Genomic DNA, 20,725 nt, shown 5'->3' on the forward strand with positions numbered 1-20,725 from the left:
TAAGAACACTTAGCCCCATTCCCAAATTGCTTTGGAGACTGATCCAGAGTGGGATGGATGGCTCAGAGGAAATCTGCTTGAGAGATCTGTGTGCATCCCTACTGCCGCACAACATTGAAAGGCTAGAGGGCTTTTCAGTGGCACCATTAATATACAATAACTGAGTGCCAGGATCAGCTGCGACATGCAACAGGGAATTTCCTGGCTTGCTCACTGAGGACACTCAAGGCCACTTCTGTCCCCTGCCTGACAAAAGGACCTGTGTCTTCTGACTGGAGCTGGAGACAGATCCAAACAAATGGCGGCGTTTATCTGTTTTCAAGGGGACAACAGCCATTGTTTCCTTGTCCCAGTGACCCTTGAGGCCACCTGAAATCTGCTCCCCCCCGCAGTCTAACCTCATTTTCCGCAGAACGCCTCCTCTCCTCTAAAGCTGTGGTTCTTAACCATTTTAGGATGACAGAGCGCTTTGAGAATGTGATGAAAGCAATGGGCCTCCTCCCCAGAAAAATGCCCATAAGCACATACACACAATTCCCTGAATACAATTTATTTTATTCCGTTGAATTTTTGTTTTTCTACGCCTGGTTCATGGGCTCCGTGAAGCCTTCCCAGGGACCACAGGTTAAGAAAACCTGCTCTGAAGACTGCTGCAACCTTTTCTTTTACAGCATTTCTCTCACTCTCTCTTCCCTCCTCATTTTTGCTTTGCTTTGCTTAACATCCAGCCTCTAGAAGCATCCTGAGGAACTGGGAAATTGGCTCACGGTGGCATTTTATTTGGTCCTAATCAAATGCGCCTGCATCAGTTGTTGTGCATGAAAGCGAAAGGGGACTGGAGTCTCTAAGGAGACATTTTAAACACATTTTTAAATGTGTTTTAAACGGCCTCGGTCCTGTATACCTGAAGGAGCGTCTCCACCCCCATCGTTCAGCCCGGACACTGAGATCCAACGCCGAGGGCCTTCTGGCGGTTCCCTCATTGCGAGAAGTAAGGTTACAGGGAACCAGGCAGAGGGCCTTCTCGGTAGTGGCGCCTGCCCTGTGGAATGCCCTCCCAGCAGATGTCAAGGCAATAAACAACTATTTTACTTTTAAAAGACAACCGAAGGCAGCCCTCTTTAGGGAAGTTTTTAATGTCTGATGCTGTATTGTTTTTAATATTCAGTTGGAAGCCGCCCAGAGTGGCTGGGGAAACCCAGCCAGATGGGCGGGGTATAAATAATAAATTATTATTATTTCTGCCCAAAGATTCATGGGAACTGTAGTTTTCTCCCCACAGGGTTCCAATTCTCTGCACCCTTTCATAAACTACAGTTCCTGGATCCTTTGGAGCAGGTGGTGGAATATGCACGTTGTGTGTGCAGCCATAATGGAGCAGCAGGAGAGACAATGTGCACTGACACCTGCTCCTTAGAGATGAAAATGTAATAGAAATAACACCCACTTTTCCTTAAAACTGCAGAATAATATTACTATGTTATTATTAATAGCTAATACGGAGGGGAGACATCCTATTTGCTCTGCCTTTTCATGGAACTCAGACTGCAGAGCCCCCAAATATTGCAGAAAGGAGAGAGAGAGAGGGGAAAAAAACACCTTCACTCTGCAGATGTCTAAGTGGCTCTTAAGTGCCTATAAATGTTCCCCGGCCAGGTGATCAATAAGAGTGCAGCCCAAGCAGCAGAGCTTCCATCCCTGGCTCGCCAGTGAGCAAGAGAGACAGAGAGACACACGTTTGCATTTGCTGCTGGGATCTGGGCCAGGGGGAATCGATAGAGCAAGTCAAGGTGGAAAAGAGGCAGATATTCACCCCCAGGGAGAATTGGGAGGGAGGGTGAAAGCTACACACAAGAAAGAGGCAACTATTATGGTAATTGGAGGTAATGAGGCCGAGGCGCCAGCTCCAGGTCTGCTTAACATCACTAAAGGGAGGCATGCAAAAGAGAGAGAGAGAAAAAGGGGGGGGGGGAGAGACTCCTGACCCAGACCCAGCTCACCTTCTGGCTCCCTGCTTCCAGCCTAGCTCAGTCCCATCTCTGGTCCCATTTGCCCTCCAGCTGAGTCCCAGGCAGCCACCTGCTCAACCAGTCCCAGGGCAGGGTTTGCAGCACATTTGCACTGATTTGAGAGCAGGCTGCCCCATGCAGGAGTTTCACCTGCTGCTTTAAAGCAGCTGCAGGGAGAGGTCATAGAATTGTCCAACTCCCTGCAATGCAGGAATCTCAGCTAAAGCATCCGTCTCGGTTCAAGGCAAATCATATTTCTTAACAAAGATCGACACCATTGCCTGCACCCTTCTTCCAACGAGCGGGTGAAATTTCCCCGTTATTCTCACAACGGCCCTGTGAGGTAGGGCAAGGCTGATAGTGACTGGAAGGTAGGCCACTGTTGTTATCACAAGATTGCAGATGAGTGCAAGCGTTAAGCCTGGGAGAACAGTGCATGGCCATAGCCTCAGAAATACAAATGAGAAATCTGAACGCATGGCTTTCCAGTTCACAATCCCTACAAGATGCCAACCAGCTTGTTGCCATCAGCTTTGCCATAGATTTCAACTATAGTTAATCAAGCATTTATTCATTTACCACCATGTAAGTGAAATGGCACAGCCTTTTTTTATATAATACTGAAGCATATTTATTATCTGCACTTCCGAAGATTAAATTTCATGCACATTTACGTATACATGCTGAATTTCCATGCACTTAGATCTAATTTAGGACTCATTCTGGATACTGTGCCATTTTGGTCTGTTCCTTTTACATTGCATTGGCCTCCTTGATGAAGGAAGGACAAGTCACCAAGAATTACTTAAGGCAGTTGCCCCATAAACATTGAATGTTTTCAGAATGTGTGGGTAAAAAAAAACCTACTAGATTTAAACTGTTGATTTAAAAAAAAAAAAAATCTTAGCATCTGATTTTCTGATCTCCTTATACAAGAAGCAATAATTCCCTGCATTTAGACTTGCACTTTTTGGTATTGCAGAAGTCAACACAATTGATGAATTGAACTTCCAAAAAAAATTATATTTCCCTACGCTGAATTCGGAAATGCTACAAAAATTCTAGTATTCAGAAGCCAAATTTGTAGGACACCAAACATTTAGCTCTATGATATCTACATGTTGACATCTTCAGTTATCTTTAGGGCATCAGGCTTTGCATAAGTTAGAATTTGCAGTCGGTAGCTTTGCAAAGTATTGCTTCCTAATCCCTGACACACACAAACAAGTGGGCTGGTTAATACAGTTGAACCTGTCCTACAAGGCCATGCAAAGGGCATTTAAAAGCCCCGAGTGCCTCCTAAAGGTCAGTGCTTTATCTTAAGTATGAGCATCATCATCAACAAAAAGCAAGAGAAGAAGCCTCCGGGATATATTTCAAAATGTTAATTTTGCCTGACATAGGTGCTATTTAGTAATGCCTGAGCAATTAGTTTTTATTCATTTTAATGAAAAAGACTTAAGGCCGCAGTACAGGACTTGCCCTGCCTTGGAGCATGGAGCCATCTGCCTTCAAGGGGCTGGTGCTTTTGTAGCTTTTGCACAATCCAGTTGAGGACGAGAGGTGTTTCAGTGTGAAGTTCTTTGGAGGGTGTTTTCTCATGGGAGCTTCTACTGCACCTTTTTTGCTTCACTCCTGAAATCTGTGACACGCAGGCAGATTGCTCATCGTAGAATTGTAGGATTTGGAAGGGAGCACAAGGATTGTCTTCAGTGTGGGATGATGAGTGGGAGAGGAATCAAAAATAGATTGTAGCCAAGAGCCAAGAGACATCACAGATACAATACGATACAATATGATAATCTTTATTGTCATTGTCCCATACAGAACAATGAAATTGAAAAAAGAATCTACATCAGACATTCAAAACCAACAAGCCTGCTATCCCAGCTATCCCAACCTGGTTAGCCCCCTAAAAACTCTGATACCCCATTTTAAAAATACAATATACTCCCATACAGACTCCTTACACTGCATTTAAAACCAAAATCGCATTTGGATAGAAACTGTTTCTCAGGCAGCTAGTCCTAGTCTTTATAACCCTGTACCATCTTCCAGAAGGCAGAAGCTGAAAGAGATCATTTCTGGGGTGTGCACTATCCTGCGCTATCCCTGCGGCTTTCTTATAGCACCTGGAAGCATAGATTTGATCCAAGGTGGGAAGAGTGCACCCAATTATTCTCTCCACAGTCTTTACAACCCTGAACGGCATTGTTTTTTCCCTGACCATGCAGGGAACACACACACAGGCCATAAGTTAATACACTCTCCGTGTCGGACGGGTGAGATACAGACATAAATAATCAAAGAAAAGAAGTGGCCCCACAAAGCAAAGGATGTGACCAGTCACCAGAGGAGGAAAAAAGATGGAAGGTATTTTGCTTCATTCCCTCCCAGTGCCCAGAAAGGGCTTGGAGACCCAAGTCTGAAATCTTGGCAAGCCCCCGGCAAAGTCAGCATAGGCAATGGGATCTTTCCCCATTTCTTTTCTTTTATTTATTCCAAGGTGGAGGATCCAAGAGGTATTCTTGCCACCTCTTTCTGCTTAGCGCTACACTTGCGGAAGAAGTTGCCATTTGCACTTAACGCCAGAGGGAGCACAGACATCTCTGCACAACCTGCTGCAGTCTGTCTTTCTGAAAAGGAACAGTAGGTTGAGCATGGCCCTGTCTGTTACATGTGTTTATTGCCCTCTAGCAATGGGAAACGAGTTAGCACTTAAGTAGTCGTCTTTTCCTTGTAAGGATGTTAAGGCTGTGAGCACATAGCCGTTGAAAGCAGATTTGGTGCACCCCATGTTTACAAGCCGCCTTGTTTTGCCCTCATCCAAGTGGCAGCTTACACTCTTTCCTCCCCACCCCAATTTAATTCTGATTTTCCCAGTCCACAGTAAGGCAGGGGGTGAGTGTGGGGAGAGAAATCCAGTGTAAAATTGTATGTTATCTGACAGTGACATTGCATTGGGCATTTTTTTTTACATGTGTGGGTTTCCCCCCTGTGAACTTTTATTTTTCCCCTCACAGATCGATAAGGATGAGTTTGCTTAGGTTCCCCTCCAGCTGCTATTATAATCCCATTTGAAATGGTTTGTTGCATGAGTTGCTGGAGCTGTTCTTAATCTGGCAGCTGCCCTGAACTCTTAAAGTGCTTTGTGTGGATTTATTTTATCCATTTTGGGCTCCACTGTTACCTTGTGCTTACTCCTAACTACTTGGTTTCTAAGGCAACTTCTGATTTTTGATTTTGAATCATAGGGGCTGAAGGCTGCAGTGCAAAAAGTCACCTCAATAGGTTTGACCCCCTTCTGCCTATTAACTATGGATTTAAAGGGCACCAAACCACAAAAAGGCACTTTGGAGATTGATTTGCAAGAGCTGCAAGGACCTTGAAGTCAACTATACTCTAGCAGGGACTCCAGATGTTCTTGGACCACAACCCTGATGTACGAGCTTAAAAAAGGATCACAAAGAAAGGGGCTGGGAAAACAACATTGCAATCTAATGTGTCATTTAGAGAGAACACTTGCAAGTGATAAGCATTCAAATATGGTTTGGGTTTTTGCTTTATTTTACATGTTTTGAAATAAAAACAGAAGTCCAGGAAACAGTTCCCCAGGAAAATCTATTTACTGCAGCTCCTATCCCTAGAAATGAAGTCTGGATGAGCCCAAAGATTCAACTGGAAATTCCATTTGACCTTCTGTTGGCAAGGAGTTCCACAGGGCAGGTCCTGCCACACTAAAGGTCTGCTCCCTGGGGAAGGTGGACTGAAATTCAGAGGACCAACAAACTTGCCCCATCAAAGGATCTTGGTGATCAAGCATAAGGAGCATAAGGAATTGGGTGCGCCTTGAGGTACCTTTGGCCTAGGTTGCTCAAGGCTTTGTGAATTAATGCAATAACCTATTTTACATTTAAGAACACTTGGATTTTTGGCTGGCAGGCAGACAGAGGAGTCTCTACCTTGTAAAGGAGAGATGGGAAGAAACACTTTAAAAATTGAAAGCTGTAAGAGCAAGAGGAGAAAAAGCAATGAGGAATGGGGTTTGCTCTCCAACCACATACCAATGAAGATCTCCAGTGTGTTGCTGCCATCTAGTGGGGTCTGCTGGTTCTCCCAAAATTAACAGCTATATTGCCCTGTCGTGGCTAAGCTTCTGAATGTGCAAGTACCCACTACCTCCCCTCCAGATAGCAGCTCCTTGAATTGGCACCTGTTAGAGCCAGTGACATCGCCCTTGGGATTGCATCCTGCATCTATATCCTCTGGAAGAAAACTGGTGCTGCCTTATCAGTGGTCACAATAAGCTGGCAAAATTAAGAGGGGACAGACAATAGGAGGAAGTACTGGACCAGGCGGTGCACGTAACATAGGTCCATGGATGACAAATGCAAGGAGATAATGTCTCTGCAGCCATAGCTGCAGTTCAATGGTAGACCAAATGCATTACATGCAGTTGGACCCACGTTCCACATCTGACATCTCCAGCTTGCTCTTAAAGAACCAAGTAGTGGAAGATTGTGGCATGAGGCCATAGGAAGCCACTGCCAATCGGAATTAATGCCAGGCTAAAGGGACAAATAGTCTGGGTAGAAGCCCTGTTCCATAGCAAGCCCATGGGAAGCATTTCACCTCTCATTCCTGCCATCTACAAACACTGCAAAACATAAGCAAGCACAGATTCCAGGATCGCAGTAGCCAGTGCATGGAATTGGTGAACTCCAGGGCAGGCTGCCCAAGTGTCAATTAGCATGTCACTGTTTAGTGCAGAGCAGCTTTCACCCAAGTCCTGGTGGGAGTTCAAAACTGCGAACCGCCTTGAGACCTCTGGGTATAGGGTGGTATATAAATAAAATAAAATAAAATAAAATAAAATAAAATAATAAAATAAAATAAAATAAAATAAATAAAATAAAATAAAATAAATAAAATAATTAAAAATAAACGTCTGGAAGGCACCAGATTGGTTACAGCTGGCTTAGTTGTTGTTCTTTAGTCGTTTAGTCATGTCCGACTCTTCGTGACCCCATGGACCAGAGCACACCAGGCACTCCTGTCTTCCACTGCCTCCCACAGTTTGGTCAAACTCATGCTGGTAGCTTCAAGAACACTGTCCAACCATCTCGTCCTCTGTCGTCCCCTTCTCCTTGTGCCCTCCATCTTTCCCAACATCAGGGTCTTTTCCAGGGAGTCTTCTCTTCTCATGAGGTGGCCAAAGTATTGGAGCCTCAGCTTCACGATCTGTCCTTCCAGTGAGCACTCAGGCCTGATTTCTTAAGAATGGATAGGTTTGATCTTCTTGCAGTCCATGGGACTCTCAAGAGTCTCCTCCAGCACCATAATTCAAAAGCATCAATTCTTCTGCGATCAGCCTTCTTTATGGTCCAGCTCTCACTTCCATACATCACTACTGGGTCACTACATCACTACAGCTGGCTTAGAGGAATGCTAAAACTTGAGTAATTACTATTCACAATTGTTGAAACAAATGCTTTCTTGTGTTTCATTTCTCTTGGCCTTCCTGTATCAATTAGTATGCCACTGCAAATTATACTGAAATTGACCAAAATTGTAATGCTGCTCTGATATAGTGCCTCAAAATTGTGTGGGCTCTCCTCTCCCACCCTCACTATGAGAAAGGGGCAGGGGGGGTCTTTCTGTAGAGTGAGGCATTCTGGGAAAGTTGGCCAGCAGCTTGAATTTCTGTTTAAAGTAACTTCCCAGTTTTCAACAGAACTTCCAGCCATTGTAGCAAAGCTGCTGTGCCCAGAATGCTTCACTCTGAGGAAGAGATCCTCTCCCTTGACACTTTCTCAAAGTAAGACAGGGGGAAACTGTGGGGCAATGGTGATGAGAGCTGCCATCACCTGACTGAGGCAGTGCATTTTCTTCCTCCATTTGGGTATCAGGAGAGAAATTATTGCAGAGCACAGACTGGACGGGATAATGTCTTATCCAGTATTCACACCTTACTTATCAAACAAACCTCCAGTGCAGGAGCATAAGTGGGAACAGCTAAACCAAGTGCCTTTGCAGATTGGCAAAAGTACATCTAACTGAAGTTTAATGCTACTCATTTGAATACATAGGAAGGAAGCATCCATTCTGACTGGCCAAGAGTTTCCACCAGCGGCAGCCAATGTTCAGCATTCCAGCTGTTCTACATTACAACTCACACCAGCCCCATGCATAGCCAATGGTCAAGGATGATGGGATTCTGTAGCCACCAACCTCTGGAGAGAACCACATTGTGCAGACCAGGGAAGCCAGGATAATCTCCAGTCATCTCATTTCTACTACACAAATGGCTGGAAAGGTAGTTAAACAAATTTCCATCTTGTGGGCTTCCTATTTGGAATCCCAGTTCACTGACCATTGAATCCTTATGGGATATCTTGCTGTGACGGCCAGTAGATGGCGCAACAACACACACAATCTGCTGTTTAGGCAGAGACCTCATTCATGGATCTGAATCACCTCCAACAGGCTTCTGATAGGACCTGCTCTTGCAGAAGCCACGCTGGCTCTGCTTCAGCAATATGCTTGGTTAGTTTATCTTTAACAACACTTTCCACTAGTCTTTCTGGGACAGACGTTAAGCTAACTGGTCTGCAATTTCCAGGATCCCCCAGATTGGAGTTACATTGTCTGCTTTCCAGTCCCCAGGTATGGAGGCAGAACTGAGGGACAAATTACGTATTTTAGATAAGCAATTTTACATTTGAGTCTGATAACTTTTGGATGTATGCCAGCCAGACCTGGTGTTTGTTAGCTTTCATTTTGTCTATGAGGCCTAGAATGTCATCTTGTCAGAAACCACTGAGCTTGGGGGATTGCCGATCGGAAGGTCGGCCACACGACGGGGTGAGCTCCCGTTGCTCTGTCCCAGCTTCTGCAAACCTAGCAGTTTGAAAGCATACCAGTGCAATTAAATAGGAACAGCTGCAGTGGGAAGGTAAACTGTGTTTCCCTGCACTCTGGCACTCATCACGGTCCTCTGTGCACCAATAGCGGTTTAGTTCTGCTGGCCACATGACCCAGAAAGCTGTCTGTGGACAAACGCTGGCTCCTTTGGCCTGAAAAGTGAGATTATTGCTGAACCCCCATCGACTGGACTTAACCGTCCAGGGGTTATCTTTTGCCTTTTTACTATCTGCTTCTGTTCCACGCACTACCCTTCCTGCAAATAGTTCCAGCACAGAGACTTGCCCTGTATCTTCCGCTGTGAAGCTGGGGCAAATAATTCATTCATCCTTATTCTCCTTTAGTACACATCTGACTACCTTGTCATTCAAGGTCTTACCATCCATTTGCTCTTTCCCTGCCCAGAAGGCTGTCTGCCACTCTGAACTCTTAAGCCTTGCAGCCAAAGGCTGGGGTGGATGGGAAGCTATACTGGCACATGCCCCACAGATGTACCTTAACCAGCCACTCTGGGAGAAGGGCAGGTGCCGTGCAGGACATTCAGCTTCTTTTACCTGTGAGAGAATTTTTCTTCTTTGGAACTAAGGGAAGGGGAAGAGAAAAATAATAATTGGGGATTCTGTTTTCATGAGCTGAACAAAACCCCTTTACTGGGCATCAGGGCGCTTGGTATCCTAGCAACATGACCCTGGATACAGCTATGAGGAGATGCTCATCTTCTGGCACCCTCCTCTCCTTGCTCTTTCATGTCTTAGGGCATCCTTCATGTTTCTTGCTGATAAACTTTCAACTTGTACTTCACTGGCCTAAGCGGCCTGCATGCTTTTTGAATGAGGAAGATCACCCAAAAGGAGCATTCTAGTGTATGCAGCGCTGACTGCTTCATATAGGCCAGTTGATTACTCAGCAACCTTTGAATGCACATCACAACATGCACAGCACCAAGCTGCCAGTTAGATTCATGTGTTTTTAAAGCTATGCTACCAAGCAAAGGCTACAAGTCTACTGCAGGGGTGGGGAGCCTTTTCCCACTGAGGACCAGATTCTCTTGGGAATAATATTCTGGGAGGCACATGCTGGCAGTGGACAGGGCACCCCTTTTCTTTTTGCCACTTTTCTCCCGCTCTCCCCCCCCCAACAACATGAAATTAAGTTGGAAGGCCTCAGTTCCCTACTCCTTGTCTACTGATGCTACATTTACCAAACTTCCATCCGTAGCCAGCTAAGTGGTTTCCAAGACTGAAATGTCTCCCAGGTCAAAAGGTCACAATTCCCCTAAAAATAATTGATTGAATTTGCCTCTCAATGACCAGGGCACACTAACAAAAAAAATGAAGTGCCCCATTCATTTGTAGGATGAACATGGGAAATAAAATGAATACTTCATTTATTTGATTTGCTTTCTATTAATTTCTATTGGAATGAGAAACTGAAACTGAAACTGCATGAACAGGTTCTGGGGTTGGAAGCCGGGGAGCACACAAGGAAATTGACAGGCTGGAAAGCTCAGCTGAGTAATATCTATGCATTTGCTTTTTCTCCATTGCCTCTACAAGGGGGAATCCCTCCCCAGAAGTCTGGTTTCTTGAATGACTAGTTTAATACCTGAATATCTCATGCCCATAGGATTAACAAAGGACTTAAGCAGGAAAAACAAAGCCATGTATCCCAATGAAGTCAACAGGAAGCTTATAGGATGAGCACCTTTTTAAATTGCCTATAAAATGGAAATGGGTTTAATCTGTCTGAGATTTGGAAAGTCTTATGCCTTGTGGGAGTAAAATGCCTGAAAAGGACATGCTATTTGGATGGAACCCCACACACCTCAGTGTCAGGTAGTAATATATTGAACAAAACTTGAAACAAATGCAATTCAAACTCATGAAAAACCAAGCGTCTGTAATTTCAGTTTGGTTCGACTTGGCTAATGCAACCATTATTATGGAACTCTGGTAGCTTATTGTAATATAATTGTTGCCTGGCCAAGTAGTAAGCATTCTGAAGCTAGGAAAAAGAACAAGTAGAACTCTTTACACACAAAAAATGTGCTGATTAAAAGGTAAAGAGACCCCTGACAGTTAGGTCCAGTCGTGGATGACTCTGGGGTTGCGGCGCTCATCTCGCTTTATTGGCTGAGGGAGCCGCCGTACAGCTTCCGGTTCATGTGGCCAGCATGACTAAGCTGTTTCTGGCAAACCAGAGCAGCACACGGAAACGCCGTTTACCTTCCCGCCGGAGCGGTACCTATTTATCTACTTGCACTTTGAGGTGCTTTCGAACTGCTAGATTGGCAGGAGCAGGGACCAAGCAACGGGAGCTCACCCCATCGCGGGGATTCGAACCGCCGACCTTCTGATCAGCAAGCCCTAGGCTCTGTGGTTACCCTCATAGCCCTTATCCTCTAGGAACAACAGATGAGAGAATGCTACATTAGACTCTCCCCCCTTCCAGTTAAGAGAAAGACAAGGAGATATTTCCAATGTTTTCTACACAAACATCTAGAATGCTTGCTTTCCCCCCAAAACACACACACACACACACACACACACACACACACACACACATTCAAAACAGGTTATCTGGACAATGTTACTGTCAGTGATGATTCAGTGCTTGCACAGCAAATGTGTGTTTACACAGAATCAGCAAGCGTGCATACACAGACTTAGCTCAGCTGACTACTTTGACATGCATATAACTGCTCTCCCATACAGCTGTTTTTGTTAAATTTCCTCCCAACAGTATATAAAAAGCTCCAGTGAACTTTTAACCTGATGATTTGACAAAGCTCATTTCTTCAAGAAACTCATTCAGTGTATCAAAATAAAGCAGAGTGGCTTACAAGCAGCTCGGAAGCTTTTTAGTACAAGAATATTATCCATGGGTCATGCCAAAGATTCATATAGTCCATGAACACCTGGTATTGGATATTATACAAAGATAGCAGGGAACACCAAGTTAGACCAGCAATGAGAAAAGCACTGTTAGGTGGAGTACTGTATAAATTCATAGTATTTCTTGGGGGTGAATACTGCGTATTTTAAATGTCAATTGCTTTTAAAAAAATGTTTCACCTACAAAACTGAGTTTGTTCAGAGAAAGTGGACAGGTTGGTGAAAGGAGTAACAGAAGGCAAGTCATCAACCCTTGTGGATGTGTAGCTAGCAGCTACTGAAACCAGTGGAAGGAAGTTCAACTTCATTTCCTTTGAAACACATGGAGGTTGAGTAGATGCAAAGTGAGGTCTTACACAAATTAAAAATTCCTCACCAATTTCTCAATACAAAACTCTTTTATTATAGGCAGATAAAGGCAAGTTAACAGCATTTAAACAAGTCACTTACCTGGTTGCCAATGGACAAGTAGTCAGATAGCCAGACAAAATAATTTGGCAGTTGGTTCTTTTTCCCCAGGCTCGCAATGTGTCACAAATGATTCAACGTAATGAACTTCCACAATACTAGGCTTATGCTGTAATCTTACTATGTAATGCTAGTATACCACCTTTACCATACAATGCTAAAACTTAGAGGGTGGACATGATTCCTGCATATGGCAGACAACACAAACAAGAATGGGCAGTCCCTAGTTTATCCAGAGGCCTCAAAAGAGAAAACAAAATTGAAATTTATTATAAAATGACAAAAGCAAAGATGTAAGCAGAGATTACTGAAGATAAAAGGCAACAGCATCACAAATCAGGAGGCAAACATATGTATCAAAGCCAGGATTCTAACAAACCTATTAATGAGGTGTCAGCACTTTGAAGGAGTTTAAAGCAACACATGAACATTAGCAAAGTTTGCAATTCCTTCATCTTTCAGCATTAACAAGAATTCTAAACGGACAAGTTTGGGAATGTACAAAGATTTGTGGCAGTATATTATGACTAACAGTTTTTTGCAAAGAAAACCCAAGTTTATTTTGTAGTAGCAATAGTTTCTTTTTTATTTTTAATATACTTTAGGAAACAATATACAAAGCTGAGCCTTCCCACCATTTTCAAATAGTGAGAAACTCCAATTACACAAAGTCAGCGTTTTGTGATGGCTAAGAACAGCAGTCAGCACCAGACTTGAACAGTTAGCTACAACACAAACATCCTTCAAAATGAAATGTCATAATAGCAAGACAGGTAAAACCCGGAGTTAACATATGACAACTGTTGGGGAGGTGTCAATGATCCTTGTTGAATGTCATTAAATATTTTATACACAATTTTCTGTTTACAATTTTTAAAATAAAGCCTCCCTTGAGGACTTATTTTCAGATAAGTAAAAAAGTATTCAACAAGAATAGCTTAGGTAAACAAATCCCCAAAGAGGCCAAATTCGAATGTTTCGACCAAAGGAAATGAAAACCAGTGTTTCTTTGTTTTAAACATGTTTATTACAACAGATACAATTCACATCTGACTAGTTTTTTTTTCCTTCTTTCCCTCCCACAACCATGTTGACATGTTCATTGGGCTGTTTCCTTATAATTTGAAAAAGGGATGTACTTTCAGCACACATGCCCAGCAGTACTACCAGTCCATTCTTACAGGGTGCAAATGGAAATACATTTCAATAATTTATACAAACAAGTGGGTTATGCTCAATCACTGCAATTTTAAGCTACTGTACACAGGAATGAAAAGATTATAGAAAAGTGCCATAGCAACAGTGCTTTAGGAAAGGAGGAAATTAGAATTAAAAAAAAAAAACTGATAAAATCAGATCTAGGATTTTAAGGGGGAAATGAACACAGAAAATGAAAAACACTGCTCTGTAAAACAGAAATGGAGAAGCACTGCTCTTGATTCGGTGCAAGTGTGGAAACAGTTGTTTCATGATATTTTGTACATTACCCAAACTGTTTCAAACTGTTGCAGCCTTGAGACACAGATCGCCTGGCGCTTGCATTGAATTTTAGGAAATGCAAGATTTCTGAATGATAAATTAACTAAAAAAGAGAGAGAGCTAATTTTGCAGACAGGTTTACATGTAAAGGCTAGGTATTTAGCCACCTCAGCATTGATTAGTTTTGGATGTCTAAGCTCTGATACACATGGCTTCCCATGGCTTCACTCTACAAAACATATTTACAACGTGAAGAATACATCTACAAGAAATCTACATTTCAAGGGTTTTACAAATCATCCTCGTTTCCTTCCCCTGAATGACACCCCTCCTGTCCCCTTTCCCATGTTATCTTTTTTTATTTTTGCCCAACTCAACGGTCCAAAGTCTACTCAAATGCAGCTCAAAAATGTTAAGACTGGGCAATCAGTTTTACAGTTCCTGTACTCAAAACCCATGTGCAATTATTCACAACTTTTTCACACCATGAAGGAATTCTGATTCTTTAGTTTTTCAAGTTCTTTAATTTGTTGTCTCAAAAATAGTATCCTACAAAGGGAAAAGAAAGCAATTAGTACTGGCATGTCAAATCCATTCTTAGATGAGTAATTTACTCCATGAATTAGTACTTTAATAATGACATGCACATTCTTAAAGTTAGTTATTCAATCTACAATAGGTTGAAGGGATAATACTGTGATAACACAGTTTTGTATGTGTTTTATTTTTTATTTTTAAAAAGGACAAAATTGCTGGGCCTAGAAATAGTTGACCTACCTTAATGGTACACATAATGGACTAAATAATTGTTCAAGATCCAGGAACACACAAGGGCACCTTCAGTAGTTCAATGGCTGTGGAGGGAGGTATTATTCCTGTTTAAGTCAATGTCATCCTATATGTTAAGCTGTAACAGTTTTTAGCCCCTGACTGTACGCTAGGGAAAGTTGCTCAGTAGCTCTTAAGTTTATAAAACATTATGAAACAAAAACACTGATGAAAAGGATTTGGGAAATCAAGATGAGAAACCCAGAATTCTTACCTTTGCTCGCGCAAAGTTGCTTGAATTTCACATACTCGAACTAAAGATCTTAAGTTTTTTAATTCAGTACAAATTTCTGACATGTGGACACTTCCCATGTTATGAGCTTCTTCACGTAATCTCGATGCCTAAAAGAGTTAAGAGGAGGAGTTGGAAAGTGTGTTGCAACTTTTGGAGTAACTTCTGGACGTAAACACAAAGTATGGTATTGGTGTCAAAAGAATCTCAGAACCCTCAGTTTCTTGCCATTCATTCAAAATGGTAAAATCCCAGTCCTGTTATATGCCAGCAACATGGTGCTTCTCCTACTTAATTCAAATGGGTATTTAAAGTGTGGTGCTGTCTGTCAGCAAGAACCCAGAACTGTCCATTACAGCAAGTAGTCTGAATGTAAGAAGAGCCCAACAGATCAGGCCAAACAGTCTGTTTGTCCAACACTGTTCTCAAAGTGGCCAACCATATACACATGGGAAGCCCATGGCAGAACCCAAGTTCAACAGCATGTTCCCCACCTGCACTTAAGACATTTAAGACATCTTTTTTAAATACCTAGGTATTTAATGAATTTGTCTGTCTAGGCAGAGTAGCTATACGAAATGTTGTGTCTAAAACTGACTTTTCACAGGGAATGGGTAAAAATTTACTGGCCTCAACCATTGTAATTTTTATTTATCAGATCTTTGCCCAAATACAGTGCGAGGTAAAACTTTGGAGTTAAAATGCCTTGGAGTAATCCAAAACCAATTCTTTAAAGTCCATCTGTGCCTACCAAATGGTACACTGGCTGCAATGTTGCATGTGGAAGTTGGGTTTCCTTCCATCAGAGTGCATATAGCACTTCTCCTGTACTAGTTACAACTGCAAAAGATGAGTGAGAATCGGTACCCTAAAAGTAGAGCCATCAAATGTGGATTAGGCAACATGAAGAACTGCTATCCTACTAAGATTTAACAGAGTACACTGACTGAAATTGATTCTGGGATTGGAAAGAGATTGACTGAAAAGTCAAGGATCTGGGCAAGCATTTTCCCGAATATGGAAACTAGAAGAATGACGTGGGAGCTGCCACAAAACACTACAGCATGGAGTACTCCTGTGATCAAGATCCCAGCCAGCGATGGTCTCTTCTAAACCTCCGCTGCCTTGTGGCTGCCTTCTCACTCATCAGTGAGAAAGGCTTCGGCCGTAAACCTGAGGAAAACCCAGTGCCTTGTGGAACATCCTCAGGAGAAGAAAAGGCTAAGCATCAAATCCTACACAATCTGGAGTGCAATCCCTAAGATGGTTGTATGGTGTATTGGCTGAGAAGAGAGTGGGTGTTGTTGTTTGGGCAGCCCAGGACCTCCAAACATACTGCCCAGGCTTGGGAGGCAGCAGTTATGAGTTACCAGTCTTTGCAGCCACAGCAGGCACTGTGATTCTCCAATGGTTTGACTTCACTCCTAGAGGCGCATTCCATTGTCTCTCAAGACAGACTGATACCAACAATGCTCTCTTTCAGCATACGCCATTCCATATTCCACCACACTGACAAAAAACACTCATTAGCATTCTTACCCCCCTGAGCATACTCAGTCCTCACTGGATTGTTTTTAGAACGCTTCCCTATCCCCTTTCATGGTGTTTTCATCATGTTTTCATACTAACTTTTGCACAAAGCATCTAGATCAGAGATGTCAAACCTGTGGCCCTTCCAGTTGTTGTTGGATTATTAACCTCATTACCCCCGACTATTGGCCATGTTGTCTGATGCTGATGGGAGTTGGAGTCCAAACAGCATCTGGGGTTCCCTATCCCTTATCTAGGTAAGATATTCGTGTTGTATGGCTTTTTGTGAAGTTCATGTGCTCTGGTAAAATTTGTTGTCTGACCAGAACAAATTATAAACTGACAGTACTACATTATATATACACTGTAATGAAGTTTCAGTCCTCTCTGCTACAGGATGTTTCTGTTACACTGACTAGAGTTCATGTTAAAACTGTAATATTTAAAACACTGCATCTGTGCTGCAATGCCTTATCTTACAACATTATCAAGAATTACTATGAAGTCTGAAAGGTCAAAACAGAAAGGCCCAGTTAGCTAAGATTTAAAAACCACAACCAAAAAGAAATTTTATTCTTTTATACTTTACAGTTAACTGGTTATTTTTTCATTCAACTTTATAAAACTGACATGGAGAAAAGGGTTATTGGTTTTGAGAATTACAGAAAACAACGTTTAACTTTTAATTTGTACAGCATTGGATTGAAAAGTAAATATTTTTCTGTAAGCCTTTCTAAACCTCAACAATGATTTCTAACACCACTGTAATCTTTTCAGCTTCTTTTCTGCTTCAACAGGCGTGCAAGTTTGCCTGAAAACAAATGACTGAATCTGAATAGCTAAGGCAGCCTCAAATCTTATTAAGCCATGAAACAAAGGGGGCCATGTCTATATAACTCTCAACTTAAACTTCCTTCACAAGGTAAGGTTGCTGGATAATAGAGGAATATATTTTAAACCTGCAAATACACTCACTCATCCTCTGCTCTACTTGCTGTGAATAGGAAGGCTCCTTGCTTCAAACGACAAAAACAGTGACTAGTCCTATTCTCTGCTCGCCATCTACCCTCCCAAAAAGGGAGAACAGAACCATAAACCTGGCAGTAACAGTGCATTGCTATGTAGCCTGGTACATAGAACTCTCCCCTCCCACATTTTTGCCTTAAAGGGCAAGTAATCTTTTAAAGCAGGAGTGAAAGTGTCACTGAATTTCCAGGTCAGACAGTCCCCGGTCACCAAGGTCAATTGTTGCAGACAACCATGAACCAGGTAACTGACAAATTATAAAAGCTTATCTAATGTAACACTGCCCTAAATCACGGGATTAAAATGAGGAAAATCTAAATAAAACAACATGTTTCTTGGCTAACAATTTTAAGGTACTTCAATCTCCCAGTATATAAAAAATCACTATACCTATTCTACAACCTGTTTCCCCCACCAAACTGTTGGGATACCCCAACACAAACTACCTACAACAGTATTACACCCATGCATAAGAACAATTCCAGTGCTTCCAACCTCCATGGAAATGGAAATGCAAGCTGTGAAATATTCACTAGCATTAAATTATTTGCTTTAAAGATCATTGGTGTTCACAAGAATTTGAACAGAGGAAATTTAAAACACATTCAAAAGGAAGCTAAAGTGCTGTAATCCAAAGGGTTGCAAGCAAAAAAGTATTTCATCTCCACCTCCTCCTTACTGCAGCCCCCTTATGTACTGTCAAAATCTGCTTCCAAAAGTCTAAGGCAGATTTTGGAGGTGTGCAGGGGATAGGAGAGGAAAGTGAAATCCTATTGTGCAAGCGGAAATCTACTCAAACAACACTGGATTCTGCCCAACACTACAAAATGTACACTCACCTGCTTTTCTGCATGATCTGCAGGCCACCCTTGGACATGCTTTATAAGGTTTTCATTGAAATGTGCCGCTAACGTGGGTGTTAATGAACACGTAGGTCGTGCGGATGCATTCTGTGGTGCTGTCGTATTAGAAGCACTTGTATTGGAGGTATGATTTGGACCAGGAGATGGACTTCTCTGACTACTAAAAGAAAAAGAATGAATGAATGTTTGTTGAGTTAGCTTGTCAGGGATGCTTAATCTGCACCCTGCACAGTAGATTCGGCATAGATTGGATTATGTCCAAGGTCCCTTCCAACTCTACGAAGACTATATAGAATAGTTCCAATCTCTTCCATGGGAAAATGCCCACCTGAAAGTTGCATAGCCAGTAATCGTGAGATTAAAAGGTAAAGGGTAAAGGGACCCCTGACCATTAGGTCCAGTCGCGGCAGACTCTGGGGTTGCGGCGCTCATCTCACTTTATTGGCCGAGGGAGCCAGTACAGCTTCCAGGTCATGTGGCCAGCATGACTAAGCCGCTTCTGGCAAACCAGAGCAGCGCACGGAAATGCCGTTTACCTTCCCGCCGGAGCGGTACCTATTTATCTACTTGCACTTTGATGTGCTTTCGAACTGCTAGGTTGGCAGGAGCAGGGACTGAGCAACGGGAGCTCACCCCGTCACGGGGATTCGAACCGCCGACCTTCTGATTGGCAAGTCCTAGGCTCTGTGGTTTAACCCACAGTGCCACCCGCGTCCCCTAAATCATGAGATTATCATTTTGCGAATTGTCTGTGAGAAGACAATAACTAAGTCATTAGTGAGGAGTGTTTTCTTCATGGCTTCAATGGATTTCAAACTAATTCTGTCTCAATTGACATGGGTATGGGGGGGGGGGGGGGAGAGAAACCAAACTCTCCTGAAGTTTATTTAAAAACGAAGTTTATTTAATGTCTTCTATGTGCCTCCCTGATGTCATTAGTCCCAACAGCAGGTAACCCCATTCTTTTCCAAGAACACACCAGTAACTTTCTTCCTATGACAAGCAGGTGCCACAGGTTTTATAAATCACTTCCACAGGCCCACATATTAAGTGTATGTGCCTAGCACCTTTTGTCTTTTACAACCAGTTTCACAATCCACATCACACTGCCTGTCAATTCCACAAAAGGCATCCTAACAGTTCTGTAAACCAGGATATTATACTAATATACTGATAGTGGCACCACCTGCATTAGTTCTGATTGCAGAACCCACACCATCTTAAACACAGGAATTTTCTTCATATTGGCTAGAGTAGCAAATAGGAACAGCAAACATGGAACGTTATATTAAGCAACAATTCCGGTTCTGGAAGTGCTATTGAACATGATTAGAAGGGACCGGTTGGTGGAAGGAATTCAGGTCGGCCAGAAACAATATAAATTAAAAGCTTTTGCAGATGACCTGGTTTTGACCTTGCAGAAGCCAGAGCCCAGTACGAAAAGAGCATTACAACTGATTAATGATTTTGGTCGGGTGGCTGGATTTAAATTAAATAAACAGAAAACTAAGGTTTTGGGGAAAAACTTGACTAATACAGAGTCAGAACGGTTTCAGAATGAGATGGAACTTAATGTGGTAAAAAAAGTAAAATACCTAGGGGTAAACATAACAGTAAAAAATCTAAGTCTATTTAAGGATAATTATGAAAAATGTTGGACAGAAATTAAGAGAGACTTAGATAGTTGGTCAAAATTGAAACTTTCTTTGTTAGGCCGAATTGCTGCTATCAAGATGAATGTATTGCCAAGGATGTTGTTCTTATTTCAAACACTTCAGGTTTTGGACAAAACGGAGTGCTTTCAGAAGTGGCAGAGAGATATTTCCAAATTTGTCTGGCAGGGCAAAAAGCCCAGAATTAAGTTTAAGATATTAACCGATGCAAAACAAAGAGGGGGCTTTGCCCTGCCAGACTTAAAGTTGTATTACGAAGCCGCAGCGTTTTGCTGGCTAAAAGACTGGCTACTTCTTGAAGACACTGATGTGTTGGATTTGGAAGGGTTTAACAATACCTTTGGATGGCATGCATATTTATGGTATGACAAGGTTAAAGCAAACAAGGCCTTTAAGAACCATATTGTCAGAAAATCATTGTTTAATGTCTGGTCAAAATATAAAGACTTGCTGGAAAATAAAACACCAAGGTGGCTTTCACCTTTGGAAGCCAAGGCCCGAAAAAGACCCAATATGGAGGCTAAATGGCCAAAATATTGGGAAATACTAGAAAAGGATGGAGACAAATGGAAATTGCAGAGTCTAGAGAAAATGAAAGACAAAGTGCGAGATTGGTTACACTACGCTCAGATCAAAGAAGTTTTCAAAAATGATAAGAAATTAGGGTTCCAGGTGGAGAAATCGAAACTAGAAACAGAATTGTTAGAACCAAAGATTAAGGTACTTTCAAGGATGTATAACTTGCTGTTGAAATGGAATACACAAGACGAAACGGTTAAATCGGCTATGATAAGGTGGG

At 42.4% G+C, this 20,725-nt stretch overlaps 1 protein-coding gene across 4 annotated transcripts in view; it reads right to left on the reverse strand.

Annotated features, from left to right (window-relative positions):
- Nucleotides 1-13,299: 13,299 nt before the first annotated feature.
- The window catches only part of WAC (WW domain containing adaptor with coiled-coil), a 46,849-nt gene continuing 39,423 nt past the window's right edge, over nt 13,300-20,725 (reverse strand). For 3 of the 4 annotated variants that reach the window (XM_080975299.1, XM_080975301.1, XM_080975302.1), the window contains exons 12-14: nt 18,230-18,413; nt 14,817-14,944; nt 13,300-14,323 (exon numbers count right to left, since the gene is read on the reverse strand). In XM_080975299.1, coding sequence (XP_080831425.1) covers nt 14,254-14,323; nt 14,817-14,944; nt 18,230-18,413 — 382 coding nt within the window. In that variant the 3' untranslated portion in view covers nt 13,300-14,253. The remainder of the gene's footprint in view (nt 14,324-14,816; nt 14,945-18,229; nt 18,414-20,725) is intronic. The other variant, XM_080975300.1, reaches the window with a different exon arrangement.

The sequence above is a fragment of the Podarcis pityusensis genome (genome assembly GCF_964106645.2).
Source record: "Podarcis pityusensis genome assembly, chromosome: 12".
Classification (NCBI taxonomy): Eukaryota; Metazoa; Chordata; class Lepidosauria; order Squamata; family Lacertidae; genus Podarcis; species Podarcis pityusensis.